Source organism: Zootoca vivipara, chromosome 1 (genome assembly GCF_963506605.1).
Source record: "Zootoca vivipara chromosome 1, rZooViv1.1, whole genome shotgun sequence".
NCBI lineage: Eukaryota > Metazoa > Chordata > Lepidosauria > Squamata > Lacertidae > Zootoca > Zootoca vivipara.
Genome location: NC_083276.1, coordinates 50,579,300 through 50,599,515, shown reverse-complemented (window position 1 = coordinate 50,599,515; position 20,216 = coordinate 50,579,300). Strand labels below are relative to the sequence as shown.

The window sequence follows — 20,216 nt, the reverse complement described above, 5'->3', positions numbered from 1 at the left end:
CCTCTTGGGATCCCTTCAAGCCCTATGATTCTATAGCAGGATCTGTTACAGTACTAATGCTGTGACCTCTCCATGTTATGCTCAGCCTGTCTATATGTGTGAATAAACCTTGTATCACAGACAATGCCTCCATTTCCAAGCATTGCCATTTCAAGAAAACCATACCCAAGGTATGTGCTGGCATCCCTGAAATTTCTCACTGCTCAGTGACTGAGGTGCATGTAGGTAACAGTATATTTATCCCCAGCAGCACTTCCCATTAGTAAGTATTTAGAAACTCTCCACTGTACAAGCTGCTTCCTCCTACAGTTGTGATCTTAGCAGCTTCACCAAGATCCTCGAGAAATTAGAATGAAGAATTCTTCATTACGCTTCTGAAAGGTTTGAGCTGATTCCCTGCCTCTAACATGTGTTTTTTTTGGGGGGGGGGTTGTTATAGCCGTATGATGATCTAAGTGTATACCTTAAAAATGTAAAACCATTCATCAAGGAGACAGAACTGGCTGTGGTTCCCTTTTGAGAGTTCTTTTGGTTACAAACTGAGGTTTGTTGCTGCATAAATGTATGAAACGGTCATTGGATCAATGAGACGCTTCCGCTTGTACACCTGCGATGTAGTTTTCCAATAGCAGGCACTTTGGTGCCCTCCAGTGTCGCTATCTGACTATGGCAGCATGTTTTGTTCTCCAAAAATCACAACACAGGACTGAACATTCATTCATCAGTTGTATATAGTACTTTTATTGCAAGAAGTACATAATGAATATCATCATGCCAGTCAGTATTCTACATGTTTTTGGTCCTAACTGGCAGAACCTAAAAGTGAAACCTAAAAGCCTTATTCAGTGGTCACCAAGGTGACACCTGTGGGTGCCATTGTGCCCACCAGTACCTCTTATGGCACACATGAAAGGTCTCTGTTGACACCATGGGCTCCTTTTGGAGGAAGGGTGGTATACAAATTCTATATATATATATATATACATACATACACACCAGTTGGCCCTGCCACGCATTGCTGTGGCTCATCTGTGTGATTTCCCCCCCCCCCCGTGCCGATCCATGACGTATCCTGCCCCCTCCTCTCCCCCGCCCCCAGCTTATCCCTGTGACTGGCCCCACCGTGTCCTGACCTATCCCGTCCCCTCCTCCCCTCCAACCCCCACCCGGGCAAGTCAGTACCTCCATTTAGCCTAGTCTGTAAAGGCTTTGGCCTAGTATGTAAACGGGAGCCAAAGTGCTTTTAAGAGGTGTAGTACCACTGTAGCCGCCACTAGAGGGCGCTGGTTTGCAACCTGGTTCTTTTCCCAGAATGCATTTTCATCTGAGTGGTGTGTTTTGAAACATGGGGTTTGGGTTTTTTTACCAGGCACAGGTGTGCCATATGTGTTAGCAAACTTTCCTATAGCCTTCAGACATTCACATGTGATATTGTGTCAAAATTTCACCTCAATCAGTCAAGCAGTTTTGTTGAACATTGGAGACGAAGAAACATACCCAGTTTACATTTACATATATATATATATATGTATAGATATATCCTCAAAAATCCATGGTGCACATGAGACAGTTTGCGCTTCCCTGCTGAGTTCCTGCTTGCACTGGCTTGGCCTCATATGTTGAAAATGCCCTGTCAGACATGCTCAAGTTTTGCTGGATGCCAGGCCTGAAGCCCACCCTCATTTCCATTAAGAAAAAAGCATCTCTTTGTGAGTGAGCATGGTGGCAGCTAAAATAGGTGCCTTTTCCCCACTGATGGGAGACTGATGTGCAGTAGGCACACACCTTTCAGTGGTTGCTACCCGTGTTTCTGCTCTTTTAGATGTGGCACCCATTTTGTGCTGTGCTACACCAGCCATGGCAGCCATTCTGTGACCCTTGCCCATGGCCTTTTCTCAAAACTCCAAATGTGCCCACTGACCCAAAAAGGTTGGCAAATCCTGTCTTATATACTCTATATTAGACGGGAGTGGAGGGAGATGCTAGAGATTGTCAAATAGGTGCTGAGGAAGGGATAGGGAAGAGACAGCAATGGAGGTACAGCCGTGTGGCTCCAGAAATATTTTCATGAAGAGCTGGGTTTGAAGACAGAAATGGAGTTGGCTTGGTGAATGGAGAAGAGAAGGCTGCTGCCATTGTACATGTGGCAAACTGATTCTGAAAGGCCTTCTATCCAATGTATGGTTGGATGGCCATGGGTCAGGGTGCTTTAGCTGAGATTCCTGCATTGCCAGGGGATTGGACTAGATGACGATCGGGGTCCCTTCCAACACTACAGTTCTATGATTCTATTATTGTACTTTTGTTACGTTGTAGTTATGTGTTTTTTCATGCTCCTGTTCTTACTGGGAAAGCAGTTCCTCCATAGAGCTCTTGTAAAAGTTTGAGAACAGCTGCCTTCCTGGGACTAATGTCAGACACCTTGTCCGCAACATTACAGGGCTAGTGCGATTTCTTCAGCTTGATGGCTCATAGCTTGTGTAGGTCTGCACCAGGGCCTTCTTGAGAGTGGCACCCTCCCTGTGGAAGGCCCTCCCTTCAGATGTCATGGGGATAAAGAATTACACAGCTTTTAGAAGACATCTGAAGGCTGCCCTGAATTGGGAGGTTTTTAACGCTTGATGTTTTTATTGTTTTTAGATATGCTGTAAGCAGCCCAGAGTGGCAGGGGAAACCCAGCCAGATGGGCGGGGTATAAATAAAATAATAATTATTATTATTATCACCATCATCATCATCATCATCATCATCATCATCATTATTACAAATCCCAGCTGTTCCAACAACAAGGTCCTGCAGGAAGGTGACACCCTCACTAACAAGCTTAGCCACAATATCTAATGTAGCATCTACACACATCTAGTTCTTTTATTGGTATAGAATGTAGAGGTAATGGGGAAATGCGCTATTCAGTAGGGAAGCATTTTAGATATGTAGATAAAGAGAGCCATTCTCAGCAGTCTTCAACAATGTTTTCATTGTTCTGCCTTGCATTTCAGCCTGCATTAGGTACTCGGTTGTTCATATCAGGGCTATTTATCGCATTTGCTCATAAATATTGGACAAAATGCACTATGAAATGAACGTCCTCCAACACTTTTGATAAATTGATCATGGATGCACAAATATTGCAAACTAGGGATTGGCTGGCACCCTAAACTGCTTTTAAAAGTTTCTCACTAACTGCTGTAACAAAATAAAGCAAGCAATACCGTGCAAGAAAGAGGTTTGAGTTCCATTCCATATTTTTAGGGGCAATTGACACAGACCATTTTGCTGATGCACAGCTCAGTCCTGCTCGTTTCTTCACAAAAGTAAATGTGCAGAGACACTGGGCCAAGAATGCAAGTTGCATGGATCCATGCAAAATTCAGCGTACGGTAGCCAGTGTGTGCCCAGCAAAGTTGACCTATACAGTGGTACCTCTGGATACATACCTGATCCGTTCCGGGGTGCCGTTTGCAAAAGTACGTATCCAGAGTGGTGCTTCCGCACACACGGTTCTGCCGCGTTCTTAACTTGAAAATACACAACCCGCAGGCAGCTAACGCAACCCGAGGTATGACTGTACTAGGAGTTCCCAAACTGTTCCACAAACTTCAGTCAGGTGGTTTGTGGCATGTCTGTGGATTCGCAGTCGAAAACAGAAAGCTATATATCCACTGTATTAAATAGTCATCTTTATTTTTAATTGTGTGGCAGTTGGTTCTTTTATTTTGTATACTGTATTTTATTGTATTACGATTTGAATAAGAAATAAAAGAAATCAATACGAAATACAATTAAAAACCATATTGCATCTAGTTCAGTGCATTACAATTGCTATAACCAGCATTAAAATAAATAAGTGGTCTGCCAAGACCCACAGCAATTTTCAAGTGGTCAGTGTGGGAAAGTGTTTGGGATCGACTGACCTATACTACACTGCTGAAGAAGTGTGCATGCACACGAAAGCTCATACCAAAATGAAAACTTAGTTGGTCTTTAAGGTGCTACTGAAGGAATTTTTTTATTTTGCTGCAGTATAGATACTGTCTGAGTGCGCAGTATATCTTTAAAGCACATTCTAAGCACATTCTTTCCCTCAGAGAATACTGGGCACTGCAGCTTGTTAAGGTCTTCTTGGAATTCCAACTCTGCAAGGGGTAAATTACGGTGCCTACAATCCTTTGAAGGAAAGAATGAGCTTTGAATTGGCATTAAGGTTATAATGTGTATGCAACCCTATCTTGAATGTTCTTGAATGTTTTAAATCTCCATGCTTGTATACCTTCTCATGTTTTCTTTGATTTATGGATACCTTGCCTCTGCCAAAGTGCAAGGCACTTTATATACCTGGTTAAGGCACCATAAGCGTGGGTGGCGCTGTGGTTTAAGCCACAGAGCCTAGGGCTTGCCAATCAGAAGGTCGGCGGATCGAATCCCCGCGGCGGGGTGAGCTCCTGTTGCTCGGTCCCTTCTCCTGCCAACCTAGCACTTTGAAAGCACATCAAGTGCAAGTAGATAAATAGGTACCACTCCGGCGGGAAGGTAAATGGCATTTCCGTGCGCTGCTCTGGTTCGCCAGAGGCAGCTTAGTCATGCTGGCCACCCGGAAGCTGTCTGTCTACCTTGGCCTATAGAGCGAGATGAGCACCGCAACCCCAGAGTCGTCCGCGACTGGACCTAATGGTCAGGGGTACCTTTACCTTTAAGCATACAAAACTGGCCATGGTGAACATCCATCCCACTTACCTAGCCACTTGTCTGAAAGAAATATTGGCAAGACTGTAGCAAAGAATTGTGCAGGAAACAAACTGGGGGGGGGGGCTGAGAAGATTGAGATACAATGGGACTTTCCATTCTCTAATCGCTGCACTTATGTTAATGAAGCAAAAGGACAATGAAGGGAATTGAATGAGAGATGTGAAAGCTGTATATCCAGCTAGAATGCTATTGTAAGGAACATGGTATTTCTATGGAAGAGAGAGGGCTAGAATCACTGTTAAAATGCAAACAGATTAGCTCCCCCCCCACAAGCATTTGTTCCAGAGGATCTGTTTGTGAAATTAACATAACATTTTTCTACCAGCATACTGTTGGAATGATAGACTACAGTGGTTAAGAGGATGAGGTATAAGCAGGTCCCAAACATTAAAGGTGGGGGTGGAGAAACGTTTCATGGACCTGTAGGTCCAATAAGATCAGACATTTATTATGATTTTGCTGATAAATTTAGGTAATAGGTTTATTAGAGTAAAAAGATGTTGAGAAGGACGGGAAGTCAAATATATGAAGATATATATTTATTTGTTGGAATTTTTTATTTTGATGAGCTTGATTTACAGACTATAAAAGTCTTTGATGTATGGATGAAACTACAGTAAATGAAGCATGAAGAAGAAGAAGAAGAAGAAGAAGAAGAAGAAGAAGAAGAAGAAGAAGAAGAAGAAGAAGAAGAAGAAGAAGAAGAAGAAGAAGAAGAAGAAGAAGATCAGCAAGCCCCAAAATGCATTTTGATGTAAATTATGTAAATTACTTTCCCTGTATGGTATGTCTAGATCTTAGAATCATAGAATTGTAGAGTTGAAAATGAACCTAAAGGTCATCTAGTCCAGCCTCCTGCAATGCAGGAATCTCTACCAAAGCATCAACGGCAGATGGCCATCCAACCTCTGCTTAAAACCCTTCAATGAAGGAGAGTCCACCACCTTCCAAGGGAGTCAGTTCCACTGTCAAACAGAAAGTTCTTTGGACCCTACCCTCCGGAGCAGGAGGAAACAAGCTTGCTCCATCTTCCATGTGACACTGCTCTTTAGATATTGGAAGATGGCTATCCTATCTCCCCTTAGTCTCCTCCTTTTCAGGCTAAACATACCAAACTCCCTCAAGCATTCTCCATAAGGCTTGGTTTCCAGATCCTTGATCATATTGGTTGCCCTCCTCTGCACATGTTCCAGCTTGTTAGGTGGGCAAGTGACACAGCACAGCACGGCCCCATGAACCCTCTGTGCCCTACGCCTGCCTGGCACTACCAGCGGCATGGGTTGGGTTGGCACAGCGGGTTTTGTTTACCCTCAATGCCCAGTCCCTGGTCCCTCCTGGTATGTGTGAGCCCGCACACACAGTGGGTGCCAGTGGACACAACACTACTGAGCACTTAGCAGAGTCAATAACACAACAGTATAGTAGAGCATTTCTGAAGCAAGAGGAGATGTCCCAGAACAAAACTGCTAGTAATACAGCTTGTTGTTGAATACAGCCACTGTAAAAGACCAGTCTGGCGGGTGGCCTCATTCTAGATAGGTCTATCAAAGATTGTATTTTCCTCAGAAAATCTGTGGTGTCACGTACGTAGCTGGGAGCACTGATGGCATATGGTTTCAGAACAGAGTCCATATTACACCCACTGTAATAGTGCCTATACCTGAGATGATGGGGCATCCTGGATTTCCTGGTTTGTGTATTTTAGGTAGAAGATAGAAAGTTCCTGATCGAGGTTCCGTTGGTGTGTTTGTGAGGATCTGTTCTTGGATGTGTGGGGGTAGCTCCTTAACAATCTTGTTCAGTTCTTTTTTGTATTCTTGTGTGGGGTCCGAGTCCAATTTCATGTAAAAGGCGGTGTGTGTGCTTTCCACCAGCAGGGGGAGCATGTGGCAAGCAGCACAACTGCAGCCAGCTCTAAAACACCTTTGTCAATGGCAGATATTTACTGTATTAGAATTCTGAAGTTAATAGCCCATCTGAAACCCATGAACCCATGATGGTAGTGCAGTATATCCTAAGGATATAGATAACCAACGGTTCAACTAGTCCATGAAAGACATGATCAGAATATATTGTAAAAGTCGTTAATGTATTTAAACAGGGGCGTAGCCAGGATGAAAATCAGGGGGGCAAGGGGCAGGGCCAAGGGGAGGGGGAGGGGCCACAGCGGGGCAAGTCAAGCTCCCTTCTCCCTTGCCAGCTTTCCCTCCTCCCGCCCCGGCGATCACGGAAGGGGAGGAGGGGATCGGAGCAGCCCGATTTTGGGCTGCTCCGACTCCCTCCTCCCCCTCCGCGATTGGCAGGGGCGAGGGGGAGCCAGGATCAGCCCGAAATCGGGCTGCTCCGACTCCCTCCTCCCCCTCCGCGATCGGCAGGGGCAAGGGGGAGCCAGGATCAGCGCGAAATCGGGCTGCTCCGACTCCCTCCTCCCCCTCCGCGATCGGCAGGGGCGGGGGGGAGCCAGGATCAGCCGGAAATTGGGCTGCTCCGATCCCCTCCTCCCCCTCTGCAATCGCCGGGGCAGGTGGAGGGAAAGCCCCAGAGCCGCGCAAAGCGGTTGCCTGGCTTTCCGTCCGCCCGCCCCACAGCCAGCCAGGGAGAAGGGAGACGGCAGCGGGCGGGCAGCGGGGCAGGCTGGCCAGCGGCCCTGCTTCTAGGGGGGGCAATTGCCCCCTCCTGCCCCCCTGCCTACGCCCATGTATTTAAAAGCATGCAAGGGATTAGATGGATAAATAAATGAATGAAAGCACTGAACCATTAACAGCCATTAGCTTTGGTGGCTGGGAAGATCCACCTGGTAATCTGAACGGACTTGCCAAGTAATAAGGAAGTATATAGTAAGCTTCCGGTTTGCCATGGCTCGCAAAGTGATTATCTCTGTTTGCTCACTTACTGTCACCTGCAATCTATCCTGTTTAAGGATTGAAAATGGGGGCTATAAATGTGAACACAGAATTGTGGCAACATTGCTATACACAGTGATACCTCTGGTTATGAACTTAATTTGTTCCAGAGGTCTGTTTTTAACCCGAAACCGTTCTTAACCTGAGGTACCACTTTAGCTAATGGGCCTCCCACTGCCACCATGCAATTTCTGTTCCCATCCTGAGGTAAAGTTCTTAACCTGAGGTACTACTTCTGGGTTAGCGGAGTCTGTAACCCAAAGTGTTTGTAACCTGAGGTTTTTGTAACCTGAGGTACCATTTAGTATGCTGGAGGCTGAGATGTTGGTCGACTGTTACACTGGTCTGCAGAGGTGCCAACTTGAATAAAATATTAGGGACGCCCTGCATAATTGATCACGTCACAGAGCATGCACACCATTTGAATGGCAATGTCCATTAACTTTGGTATTTTATTGGGAGGGGGTGAAGACGCCTCAACCCCTAGGAGTTGGCTCCTATGCTGGTCTACCATGCAATGTGGCAAAATTACCCCAAATAATACCGAATGGCGATTCATATTGATATAGCTACCACTTGTGGTGACTTGAACAGGCCGTTTTTCTGGCACAATCTCCTGTTTTGATTTACACGGTGAGAGTATTTCAGACAGCTACCACCCAAATAAATATGAGAGGCTGTGGGTGTCAGACATGCCTACAAGCATAACTATCTGAACAGTGCCCTCAGCCATGGCACAGGCACTCTGTACATGCTCATTTGTAACTCTTTGCTTGGAAGTAGTGTGCTGTAGTCATTAGAGGGAATCTTTAGAGGCAGACCAGGTTTAAAATCCCTGTTCAGCCATGAAGTTCCATGGGTGAAGTTCGACTAGTCAGTCTCTCAGCCTAACCTACCTCAGGGTTACAGGTAGGTAGCCGTGTTGGTCTGAGTCAAAGCAAAATAAAAAAATTCCTTCAGTAGCACCTTAAAGACCAACTAAGTTTATATTTTGGTATGAGCTTTCGTGTGCATGCACACTTCTTCAGATAAGGTATCTGAAGAAGTGTGCATGCACACGAAAGCTCATACCAAAATATAAACTTAGTTGGTCTTTAAGGTGCTACTGAAGGAATTTTTTATTTTGCTACCTCAGGGTTGTTGGGAAGAAAAAAGGGGGAAGAAGAAACCCACGTATGCCCCCTTGAGCTCCTTGGATGTACTAAATGAAAATAAATTGAATTAAACAATAGCAGCTGAAAGGGAAAGGGGAGAAGCAAACTTACAAAACATACTTTCTTGCAGAGCTCATGCTGCCTTTGAATGCTAGAGAAATTCCGCATGTGGACCCTTTTTCAGGTGGGGTTGCAGTGATGGAAAAAGCTGTAGCTGCTGGGTTTGCTGCCTGTATAGCCAAAAGATTGTTGGTGCCACATGAACATTTTTCATTGATGGGTGGTACCAAAAGATAAATAAGGAAGCAAGCAAACATCCGATCCAGGAAGTACAAGCCGTTGTTGCAAAAAGGCAGAAGAGCTGCTTGCTGCTTAAGTGAGAGGTGAGTGAAGGGATATCTGGGGAGTGGGTGTTTAATAGCTGCTGTGCCTTCCCCACACATTCTCCCCTCCTTGTCAGAGGGAGGTGGCAAAGGTGCCACTTACCCACCGAACAAAGCAGGGAAGGAGTGCTAGTTGCAAGGAGCAGAAATCAGGGTCACTTCCAGTTCTACAATTGTATGATGTTGGAAACAGGCCATTGGATGCAATTTTCATGGCTGCATCACTCAGAGAAAGCACAAGTGGAACGTCCTAGCTGCAGCACTGCCCAGATAGACAGAGAGGAGAGGGTCAAGAGGAGCAAATAGACATGGAGGCTGTGGTAGCTGCACACATAGGAAGATACCCAGACCATTACTCTGTATGGTCTACACCTGGGTGAGGAACCTGTGGCCTTCACGACGTTGCATCATCCTTGAATACTGGCCATGATGGCTGGGGCTAATGGGAATTATAGTTCAGCAACATCGGGTGGGCCACCGGTTCTCCACCGGGAGATGCCACTGAGTGCCCTTCTGCACTCGGGGCAACTGCTCCGAGAGCTGCGGCTCTTCTCAAACTCCCTCTGTCCGTTTGCCATGCGGTAGCCTTGGCCGTAGCACCGTCCGAAGGGGGTCCTAACGGCTATTGACCGGGAGGCACCGAGTCGAGGCAGCCTTGGGCAGGCGAGCAGCTGCGAGGTTGCAAAGAGCTGCTCGCCCGCTGGCCCGAGCTCCCGCTCCCTGGGTGAACCCGTGCTTTGAATCGGGCCCACGGGCGGGCGAAGCGAGATCGGGGAAGGCGTATCAAAGGCACGTTGGCCCGCGCAGAAGGTGCCATCGGCGTCTCTCGAGTGTTACCCGATCTTGCAACAGGCGCCATCGCGACACGTCAGCTGCCTCGTTAAATCCGGAGCGCTCGGCTCCTTTAAGCCGGGGCCGGCCCCTCGCAGGCGGAGCCAAGCTCAGGGACTGGTGGGCTCCAGCAGAAAGGAAGTGAGCGAACGGGCGTCCCCTTCCCGGCTGCCGGGGTGAGCGCAGCCAGGCCGAAGCCCTGCGCGGACCTGGATCCCGTTCCCCGAGCCAAACACGTTTCTTGGAGGCACATCCCATTGATCCATTGCTATGGATCCTCCTTGCAAGTAAAGTACGCTTAAGACGGCTGCCTGCCTTCAGCGATCCCCGAGATTGCACCGCGGCTTGCTGCTCTCGGCGCGGGGATCTCGTACATTACATGAACTTGCCGGCGCTGCCCTTTGCTGGCTGCGGGACCGTCGGGGCGCGAGTGGCCGCGGGCACCTCTTCCTCGTTTCTCCCTTGAGCTTCTTCCCCCGCTTCTTTTCCGTCATGAACAGGGTGCAGCTGAAGCGCTCGGCGATCCTCAAGATGGCACTCAGCGGATCCTCAGACCCGCTGCTCCAGCAGCAGCACCCGGAGGGGGAGGAGGGCGGCGGCGGCAAGCAGCCTCCGTTCGTAATCCGGGCTCTGCGCATTGCCACGGTGGTCTCCCTCTACTGGTTCATCTCCATCACCATGGTGTTCCTCAACAAGTACCTGTTGGGCAGCCCTTCGCTGCGCTTCGAAGCGCCGCTCTTCGTCACCTTCTACCAGTGCCTTGTCACCGTCCTCATCTGCAAGGTCCTGAGCCTCGTGGCCTCCTGCTGCCCGGCCGGCTTCGTGGACTTCCCCTCCATCCGCATGGACCTCAAGGTGTCCCGCAGCGTCCTGCCCCTCTCCGTGGTCTTCATAGGCATGATCACCTTCAACAACCTGTGCCTCAAGTTCGTCAACGTGGCCTTCTACAACGTGGGGCGCTCCCTCACCACCGTCTTCAATGTGCTTCTCTCCTACCTGCTCCTGAAGCAGACCACTTCTCTGTATGCCCTTCTGGCCTGCGGGGTCATCATAGGTGAGTAGGGTCTAATGGGCAGGGCAAAAGGAACTTTAGGTATGGCAGAGAAGCACCTTGGCGTGGTATGTTCTAGTAAGGTAGAATTTGCAAATGGAACAATTTGGGAGTGGGGAAAACTGATTTCCTCCCCACCCCCAAAGTGGAAGAAACCCCAGGGTTTCCCCCATTTTTTCCCAAACCAGCAAGGAAAAAAATGGGTTGGTGTTCCTAACTTCTCCAGTCATTGTCCCCCACCCCCACCCCGCCTTTTCTTCTCTACAAATAATTGTGTCCGGTGCCTCTTGAGCCTATGCACTCTCACTTAGAAGTCCCCTTGAATCCCACTGGGATTTAATCCCAAGAAAACAGGCCTAGAATTTCAGCCTTAGGGCAGGGATGGACAGAAGAGTCTTTGGATGATTTGCAGTATGGTTTCTAACTTTCAGTTGTTTATCAATAGCGACTTAGGCCTGCCTTGGAAGTTTCGCTGCCTGAAAGACAATATGCCACCACCACCCCCATTCCCTTCTCGGCCAGACCACATGCAGAAGTTTAATGGACTGGTAGTTGAATCTCGTTTCAATACTGGGATGGAATTCTCCACTACTCCTGTCGGCAGCAGTCTAGTGTAGGGCTGCAGAGCAGGTGGTGTGGTGTGCACAGCTGCCCTTCAGCAGAGGGGAGTGGCTCAGGAGAAATACTGGAATTGCTGCCATTACTCCCCCCCCCCAGCAACTGTTGCCTGAAGCAGCTGCTTCATTCTACTTAATGATAGAGCCGGCCCTATTGGTAACAACTGAAAGGCCGTTCCCCTGCTGAATTAGGCTGTTAGCCTCACGGATCTGTAGCTTGTATAAAATGTGAAAGTTATATTCTTGTCCTCTATAACACACAGAGAGATAAATTTGTTTGAGACTTTTAGGACTAACTTTTTTGGAGCTTTTTTATTTAAAAATAAAGCTTTCATAAGTGACAATCTACCTTGTCAGATGCTGTTTTAGAACTGGGGGAAGTAAGGCAGGAAAGTCTTCTGAAAGTTGACCAGAGGGAAATATTCTGTAGTTCTTAAAGGAACAGTAATAATCTTTAATTCTTCATGGCGTGCAAAGGAACCATTGCCTTTGTTAAGAATGTGAAGTTTCTGAATGAACTCCTGTTCGTCGCTCTTGCATGCCATGATCACTCATGGGTCCCTTAGTGCTTTGCTTTTTATCTGATTTGTTACTGTGCCTAAAAGGGATAGGCTCTTTCGTCCAGTGCAAACTGCTGTTGGACATTGTGACATTAAGTACGTCACAGGTGTAAGTGCCATGGGTATGATGGATGGTACCATTGGGTTCACTCACAGTATCTAATCTAAGGGTTAGAGGGAACACTTGATGTTTAGGTCTGTTACAAGCTGAGAGATGCTTGCCTATTCTAGCATGTAGATTTCTAATCTCCATTAGTGATGGGGGTGATCATGCAGTACTTATTTATGCACATGGAAGATACATGCTTACTTTTCACATGGGAGAAAAATCCAGTGGCTTGCACATAAACTTTTATTTTTCCAGATAAAAGTTTTAAGCTCTTATATTTATACAGAAAAACTTAGCAACATATGGTCACCATCTGTGGAAAGAATTGGTAAGAAGTTGAGTTGAGCTGAGTGAGGGAATACTGAGCAAAGATGTTAGTGTCAAAGCTAGAAGCTAGAGCAACTTTCAGAGCTTAGTATTTCTCTACAATTACCATTTCTTGCCCCACAAGTCCATTTCCTCTTCCCACCTACAAAGGTATTTATTTGTTCAAAATATTATACATCTTAATATAATAAAAATATCAAAGTGGCTTACATAAAAACACAGCAACACTCAATAACATTTCTTACAAACAAAATAAAAACAAAACACAATTGCCTCTCCCCAATAAAACTGAACAGTTTAGAAAACAGAGAATTAAAAATCAAGAGTCAGAGCCCAATAAGAATCAGAATTACAGTAAGGGAAGGCAGCAGATTGAATCATAGAATCATAGAGTTGGAAGAGAGCCAGCCCTAAAAATATTTAACAGCAAAGTGCTTACTCAAATGCAATATTGTGTTGAAATTTTGAACTCTCCATTAAAGTTTTAGAAACAAAAACACAGCTTCTTGTAATCAGTGCTCTGCGGGAGTTCCCAGTTCTCCTTTTCAATGATCCCCCAGAAGAATCAGGACAGTCTTGATGTGCGTCCACAAATCTCCAAAGATAAACAACACTAAGGGAGTGGAAACTGCTCTCCCCTTCTGAGTTGTCAGAGTCTCGCATCTTAAGGATTAAGTTGCTAATTCTGGGGCTCTTCTTGTGCTTTTCTTGCCTGGCCAGTATGTCACCAGTCTTCTTTGCTTCATAGGTGGCTTCTGGCTCGGTATAGACCAGGAGGGAGCTGAAGGCACATTGTCCTGGGCTGGCATAGTTTTCGGAATCCTGGCCAGCCTCTGCGTCTCGCTCAATGCTATCTACACTAAAAAAGTGCTGCCTGCTGTGGACAGCAGCATCTGGCGCCTGACATTCTACAACAACATCAATGCCTGTATCTTGTTCCTGCCGCTCATGTTGTTCTCCGGTGAGTTCCATACACTCTACTACTTTGATAAATTGGGGAGCCTCAACTTCTGGGGTATGATGACTCTGAGCGGGTTGTTCGGCTTCGCTATTGGCTATGTGACAGGACTTCAGATCAAATTTACCAGCCCACTCACTCACAACGTCTCCGGGACTGCGAAAGCATGTGCTCAGACTGTGCTAGCCGTCGGCTATTATGAAGAAACCAAGAGCTTCCTATGGTGGACTAGTAACATGATGGTTCTCAGCGGCTCCTTTGCTTACACCTGGGTGAAAGGGCTAGAGATGAAGAAGGTACAGGAGGAACCTATTCCTAAAGCAAACGAGAAAAATGAGACTGGTGTCTAAACTCGCCCCAGGCTGTACCTTCACAGTCTGCACTTGCAGCCTGCGTGCACAGATGCAGTGGAGCTTGGCTGGGAAGAGAGCCACGGCTTGGAGTCCACAAAGCCGGGAAATCCTGTGGCTGCAAATTTGTGGGAGGTGGAAATTGGTGGGCGAGCCAGCGTCCTCCACAGATGGAGGCTTTGCTGTGGTAATCCTGGTCAAGGGGGAATTTTTACAATTGGTTTTCTATCACAGAGGTGATGAGGGTTGGTGGGGGTGTGTGCTGGGGAGCTCAGATAAGGGACTTGTGGTCAATCAAGTCGCTCCTGAAAAAATGGCTGCTATCACTACTAGCTACTTGCCTTTGTGCGCCTTGCTTTTCCCTTGGTAAAAGGAAGGTGTGTGTGTTCTGTTTAAGGACCAATGGAAGAAGACTTGAAAGAAATAAGGGTAGAGGGATTCTGCCTATGTTTGTCCCAAGGGGAGTGGGCTTTCTGTGAAGGTGCATCTCAACATTGTCTTCCCACACAATGCAATCTGCTGTGCTTGCTGAAGGACTAATCTCTTACTTCAGCTAAAGTCACCCAAGGTTTGGTCATTAACCCCTTCTTCCCCCATGGGGCAAATTGGTACCAAGAAATACGAGGGCACCACCTTCCAACGGTGAGGGGAAATACCCCCGAGACACCAAAGGATATGCATTTGGGTTTAGTGAGGGTTGTGCAGGATTTCAAACAGCACCATTTGTTCATCAAGTTCATTTCTAAGGGGAGTGTCATTGGGCCTCAGGGCTGACTCGCGAGAAAGGGAGTTGGGCCTGAGTTGTTTTGGAAAGTGGTGGTATGGCCTTCCCACAATTCCTTGAGAAATTCCAGCCCTTAACTGAGTAGCGGTCATGGTAGGCCCGACTCTTCTCCCCAGGATCACTGATAAAATAAGGTATGTGAGTGGCCAGCCTGACCGGCATTTAATGGGTTCTGAAGAAACTAAAACGGCAGCATGCCCACTGCTCTTCAGAGAGATAGGATTTAATGATACTTATGCACTCCTTTACTGAGTGACCCTCCCATGGGCTCCAAGAGCCCACGTCTCATTGGAATGTTTCACTCATTTGCCTTGTTGCCTTTTTTCCCATGTCTGTACCCCACCCCCTTATCTTCTGTGATTTTGTATTGGGAAACGAATCTTCCACTGTGGAACTTTGATTGTTACATTTGTTTAATAAATGTATGTTTCACTATTATTACTATTTTGAGTGGCTTGACTGCTTCCTGCACAATGGTAAGGTGAATAGGATAAAAAGTGAGAGGAGGCCACAGATAGCTCCAAGCCATAGCTGTCAAGTTCTCCCCTTTTTTAAGGGAAATTCCCTTATGCTGAATAGGCTTCCTCGCGAGAAAAGGGAAAACTTGACAGCTATACTCCAAGCAGAGGATTTCATGTAAACTAAACCCTAGGCTCTTTTTTCTTTTTAAAGCCGTAACTCACTTCTAGCCTACTGGTGCTAGCATATGTTATCTCAAGGATCGTGAAAGTGACCCTTTGCAGCTGGCACCAGTTTCTCCTGTGTAAACATCTTGCCAAAAATCTGCAATGCAGGACAGACTGTTTGCTCTTCCTGTTCAGCTCCTGTTTGAACCAGCACTGCCTCTCCTATACTGAACACACATCCTTTAAATATGCCCATATTTCATTGGATGCCAGAGAATCAATGCAAAGAGCTTCTCTCAGTGCCCAAGTGTGGTGGTGGCTGAATTAATTGGAGGAGGGGAAATGCCTGCACTTTTTTTGGTGGGGAGGGTTGGCCCTGTATTTTTTCCTGCTCTTTTGAATGTAGCAGTCATTTTGTGCCATGTCATGACCCCCCCCCCCATGGGACTTCCTCAAAATTCTAAATGTTGGTGATCCCCGTAGGGCATTGGAAGCCATGCACAAGAACCTCTGAGCCGTATGCTGATAGACCAGTGCCACACCTGAGTCAGAGCAATGCCACTGGCACTTCTGTAAGAGTCACATGAGTCCAGCTCCCTAAAACCACAGCTCAAAAAAGCTCATGACATTTTGAACTTCTAATCAAATGACAGTAGGGATTCTTGAAGTGGACATCCAGAGAAGTGAGATGTTGGAATGTTGGTTACCTCCAGGCATCTGGGACAACAGGATGCACCAGATATTTGGTATTTGGCCTGATCCAGCAGGCTCTTATTATGTTCCTAAATCTTTCTTGTAGGTCTTAGAAACGACATTCTGGAGACCTGTCATGAATTGGCAAACACTGTTCACAAGTGGGCCAGCATAACTTGAGACAGCATTTTTCCACAAAAGGAATTAATGCAAATCAAATCTTTACACAGGCTGTGCCTTTATACTATCCCACCCCACTTTCAAGCCCATCATTAAATAAGCATATAGCCATTATTTATTAGTTATTTACTTAAATCAACTTGCTTACATTTTCATATTGCCAAAACTCAATATAAGTTCCTTTTTGAGTGAAGGGAGAATTTACAATATCCTGGCAGATAATTCATACAAGGAAACAGCATCTTTAATATTTTTAACAGTAACGCACCAAAATCACCTCAAAAAACAGTAACACACTAAAATCACCTCATGCTGCAGATTCAGCTTTTCCCTACAATATTTTGTATTTGTTCTACTTTCTAAAAGAGTGTAGATCCTGCGGTGGCAAACCTACATACCAGAGCCAAAAGCAGATGAAATAATGAATGCAGATTTTATCTTGGAACAGTAGATACACACCTCTAACTTGTATCCAGGCAAGCAGGAGGTACAGTATGTTCAGACTTTAAGGAAACATCTCAGTCAGGTAAAAACACTCAGGGTGTGAAGCAGGGTGTGATCTGGGGAGCAATTTGAGTGCCAGGAGGGGCACTTTCATTCCCTATGCCTTGTTAGGAGTTGTCCTACACATGAGTAGGACCTTGGTGAAGACACATGCCTGACTGGCATGTTCTCTCCTTCCTGGTTGATCGTTCGGGGGCTTCAAAAGCTTTCCTCTGCCCGAACATCACAGTGACTGATGCCAACAGACATCAGCACACTCAGGGATCCACAGAGTGTACACAGTGCGTGTAACAGACCTCAGCAACTCAGCATTTGGCTAAACTGTGTTTATTTACACACGGAGCACTGCAACATGGCTCCCTCTCTCTAGCATCAGACAGCAAAGAGAAAGGACAAAGGACAATAGTCCCACTTCACGGAACACAGTAACACAAACATCCTGTCTCCGTCACTTCCCACTCTGTGGAGTGTAAACATACAACGTCATGCCATAGACAACAATCCCAAGGCTGCAGACACAGGGAATGCATCTTCAACATGCCTAAGGCTCACTGGCCTAGGAGGGACCCACTGAGTAACCTCTGTAGCAGAACGGATACTTCCCTCTGTGCCCCTCTGCTGCCCTGACTTATTGGATGTTCCCTTTGCACAGGGTTGAATCCTAGCCCTTTTCCAGCATGTAATATGCATGGGGAGGGGGTCTCATTAGGGCAATGTGCCCTTTTGTTACTGGCAAAGCTCAAGTTGAAGCTGTTGAAAGAGGATGATTGCAGGAAGAGGACACGCTATTGTTCCTGGCCTTGCCAGAAGAGAGCATTTATAGGAGGCCTCAGCTGGGCAATCACTCATGTATGGTGAATAATAAAGTTTCTACTGTATGTAAATGCACAGAGCCACTGAGAGCACGAAGAAATGTGGAGCCAAGAAAGGAAGACAGCAAGAAGGGTACGGTTGGAAGTGCAAGCAGTGTTGATCCAAGACTTAATCCTGATCAAACCCACCATGTGGCTGTAGCTGAGGTGGCTGCCTTCCAGCCATTCTCTGGAATTTCCTCACAGAGGGAATCATTCCCACCCCCGAGTCTGGTCATAGCAATGCTCACTTGTCTTGCTTGTCTGGGGTGCCTTCTCTAAATATGACGGTGTCATTGAACCAAGTGAGCAGGCAGAGGGGCAACCAGCCCAGCTCACATACTCTGGCAGGCACCGTGCAATGCATATTAAGTTTGCTGTTCTGCACATGGGATGGGTGCTGGTGCCACTGCTGCTGTGTTGCACCATTAGTCAGAGAGGGAACTAGGAGCCGCCCAGCAGACCGATGAGCAAGTGGCAGCAAAGTATGAAAGGACAGAGCCCTGTGCCCCCTAAGCTAGTTTGTGTGTAGTGGGTCAGTGTTCAAGTGAATCTCAGTTGCTGGTGGGCTTCTGTGAATGGAGAGTGGGTGACAGCCTGTCCTTTGCCTCTGGCAGCAAAAGGGCTTTGGCTGGCTCTGGGTGCAGCTACGTATATCACCTTGGTGTACATCGTGTATGATGTTACATTCCTTGACGTCAGGAATAAGGCTGGCAATTTTTGGAGTGGGGGCTGGAAAAGCTCCTGCACCTTTAAGAAGGATGGGACAATCTGGCAGTAATGCTGGTGATTACCCCACTACAGCTTGTAGTGCAGCAGTTAAAGGTCTAACCCTACATTAGGAAGGGAATCCCTTTAGTTTCCATAGCTCAGACACTGCCTTGACTCCCTGCTTTAAATGAGCCCGTATCACCATAGGAACAGATTACAGGTTACCAAACGAAAGGCTTAGGTAACCTATAACTCTGCTGGCAAATCACTGAAAGCCACTGGCTCCAACCTCCAATCCTGAGGCAGGATTTTCCTTGGATTAGTTCCTGCATGGACTACCACACATAACTCAGACATGTGCCAAATCACCCAAGTGTTCACTAAACTAGTTTTCCTAACTTTTCAGACTGTCACTGTTTTTACTGTTTTTAACAGTAGCTGGATGGACAGACATTAATAGGCAATAATGTTCTCTCCATGCTGCGAAAAACTTCACCAGCTGATTCTGCACACAGAGTTCCTGTTGAAGTCACAAGAGCAAGCCAGGCAATTTGTTGTTTTTGCTTTTTTTCCCTCTGGTCAGTCAGCAACCCAACATAAAGCAAACGGCTCCAGTTGCCTTAAATGAGCACATTAAGCTACTGGAGAAGACGAAAACCAGACTCTGTTGAAAGACACTACAAAGATTAAAGGCTGAAAATTGCAACCTAACAGTGTCAGCCTACACATGTATATTCAGAATCAGAAATAAAATGTGTTGATTTAAACAAGACTTATTCCCAGTGAAGTGGATATAGGATGGCAATCACAACAAACACACATCAGACAAAAAGAGGGTATTTTTATATTTTGTATTCACCATTAATATTTAGTTTGAAGTAAATCTCACTGGGATCAACTCCCAAGAAAGTGTACACAACAGGAAGACAGCCTTACTGTTAATGTGAAAAATGCCCTTAATATTCCGATCTAATTACAGTATAAGCATGTTTATCTGGAAGGGGGGGAAATCATGTTTGTTCATTAACTTTCAAAGAATTATGCATAGATTTCAGATATAACTATTTTCTTATGCCTTTCCTAGATACTGTCCTTTTCCCCCCAGCTCTGCACCCTTCCCTGTCCAAATAAGGTACAGTACTGCACTGATCACAGGAGTGCTACAGGATGTTGAGATGACTTTATAACCAGCGTTTAGATGGCATAAATGCACGGAGGGACCTGCTGCAGGCAACGAGCCAATGCTAATAGCTGGGAGCATAACCTCCATGTGTCAACAGCCCTTGAAAGTAGAAATAAAATGAGTCTTTTAACTTTTTGGGGGGGGGGAGACAGTGTGCCTTTGACAACCAGATGCCAGAGACAAACAGCAGCAGACTGCTTTGCTTGTATTCCGCTGGAATAAATCAATTTAAGCACACCTCGACCGTCCAAGATTGGGATGTCAGATTAGGGCTAAGACCCAGGCTTGATTCCTCGATATAATGTTGGGATATAAACTACTGGTTTGTTGCCTTGCGACATGAACAGAAAGGAACTGAAAAGAGAAATGAACCAGCGAGGCACTTTTGTGAGTTGCCTCATTTGCGTAAAACACGCCGGTTTGTTGTTGCATCATAGAACTTCAGAGTTGGAAGGGACCGCAGGGGTCATCTAGTCCGACCCCCTGTAATGCCTAACACGGGCTCGAACCCACAACCCTGAGATGAAGCGTCTCATGCTCTACCGACTGAGCTATCCCGTAGGGTGGGTATTAATTTTGTGTCCGGGGCACGTTATCACACACAAAACCGGCCCGATTTTCAAGCAGCGCTTCAGCTCGAAAGGCAAGTAAGGATCTTGGATCTCGTAGGAGATTGCCCCGCCTGCTCTTTGGTA

General features: G+C 46.5%; 1 protein-coding gene across 2 annotated transcripts; it reads left to right on the top strand.

The window, feature by feature from the left end:
* Positions 1-9,168: 9,168 nt before the first annotated feature.
* Positions 9,169-16,004, top strand: SLC35C1 (solute carrier family 35 member C1). Of its 2 annotated transcripts, XM_035115786.2 has the most exons (3): positions 9,169-9,186; positions 10,518-11,071; positions 13,430-16,004. In XM_035115786.2, the coding sequence occupies exons 2-3, from the start codon at positions 10,549-10,551 to the stop codon at positions 13,987-13,989; spliced, it is 1,083 nt and encodes a 360-aa protein (XP_034971677.1). In that variant the 5' UTR covers positions 9,169-9,186; positions 10,518-10,548; the 3' UTR covers positions 13,990-16,004. The 2 variants fall into 2 exon arrangements, with proteins under 2 accessions (XP_034971677.1, XP_034971658.1); XM_035115767.2 differs by lacking the exon at positions 9,169-9,186 and having other exon boundaries at positions 10,169-11,071.
* Positions 16,005-20,216: the final 4,212 nt, after the last annotated feature.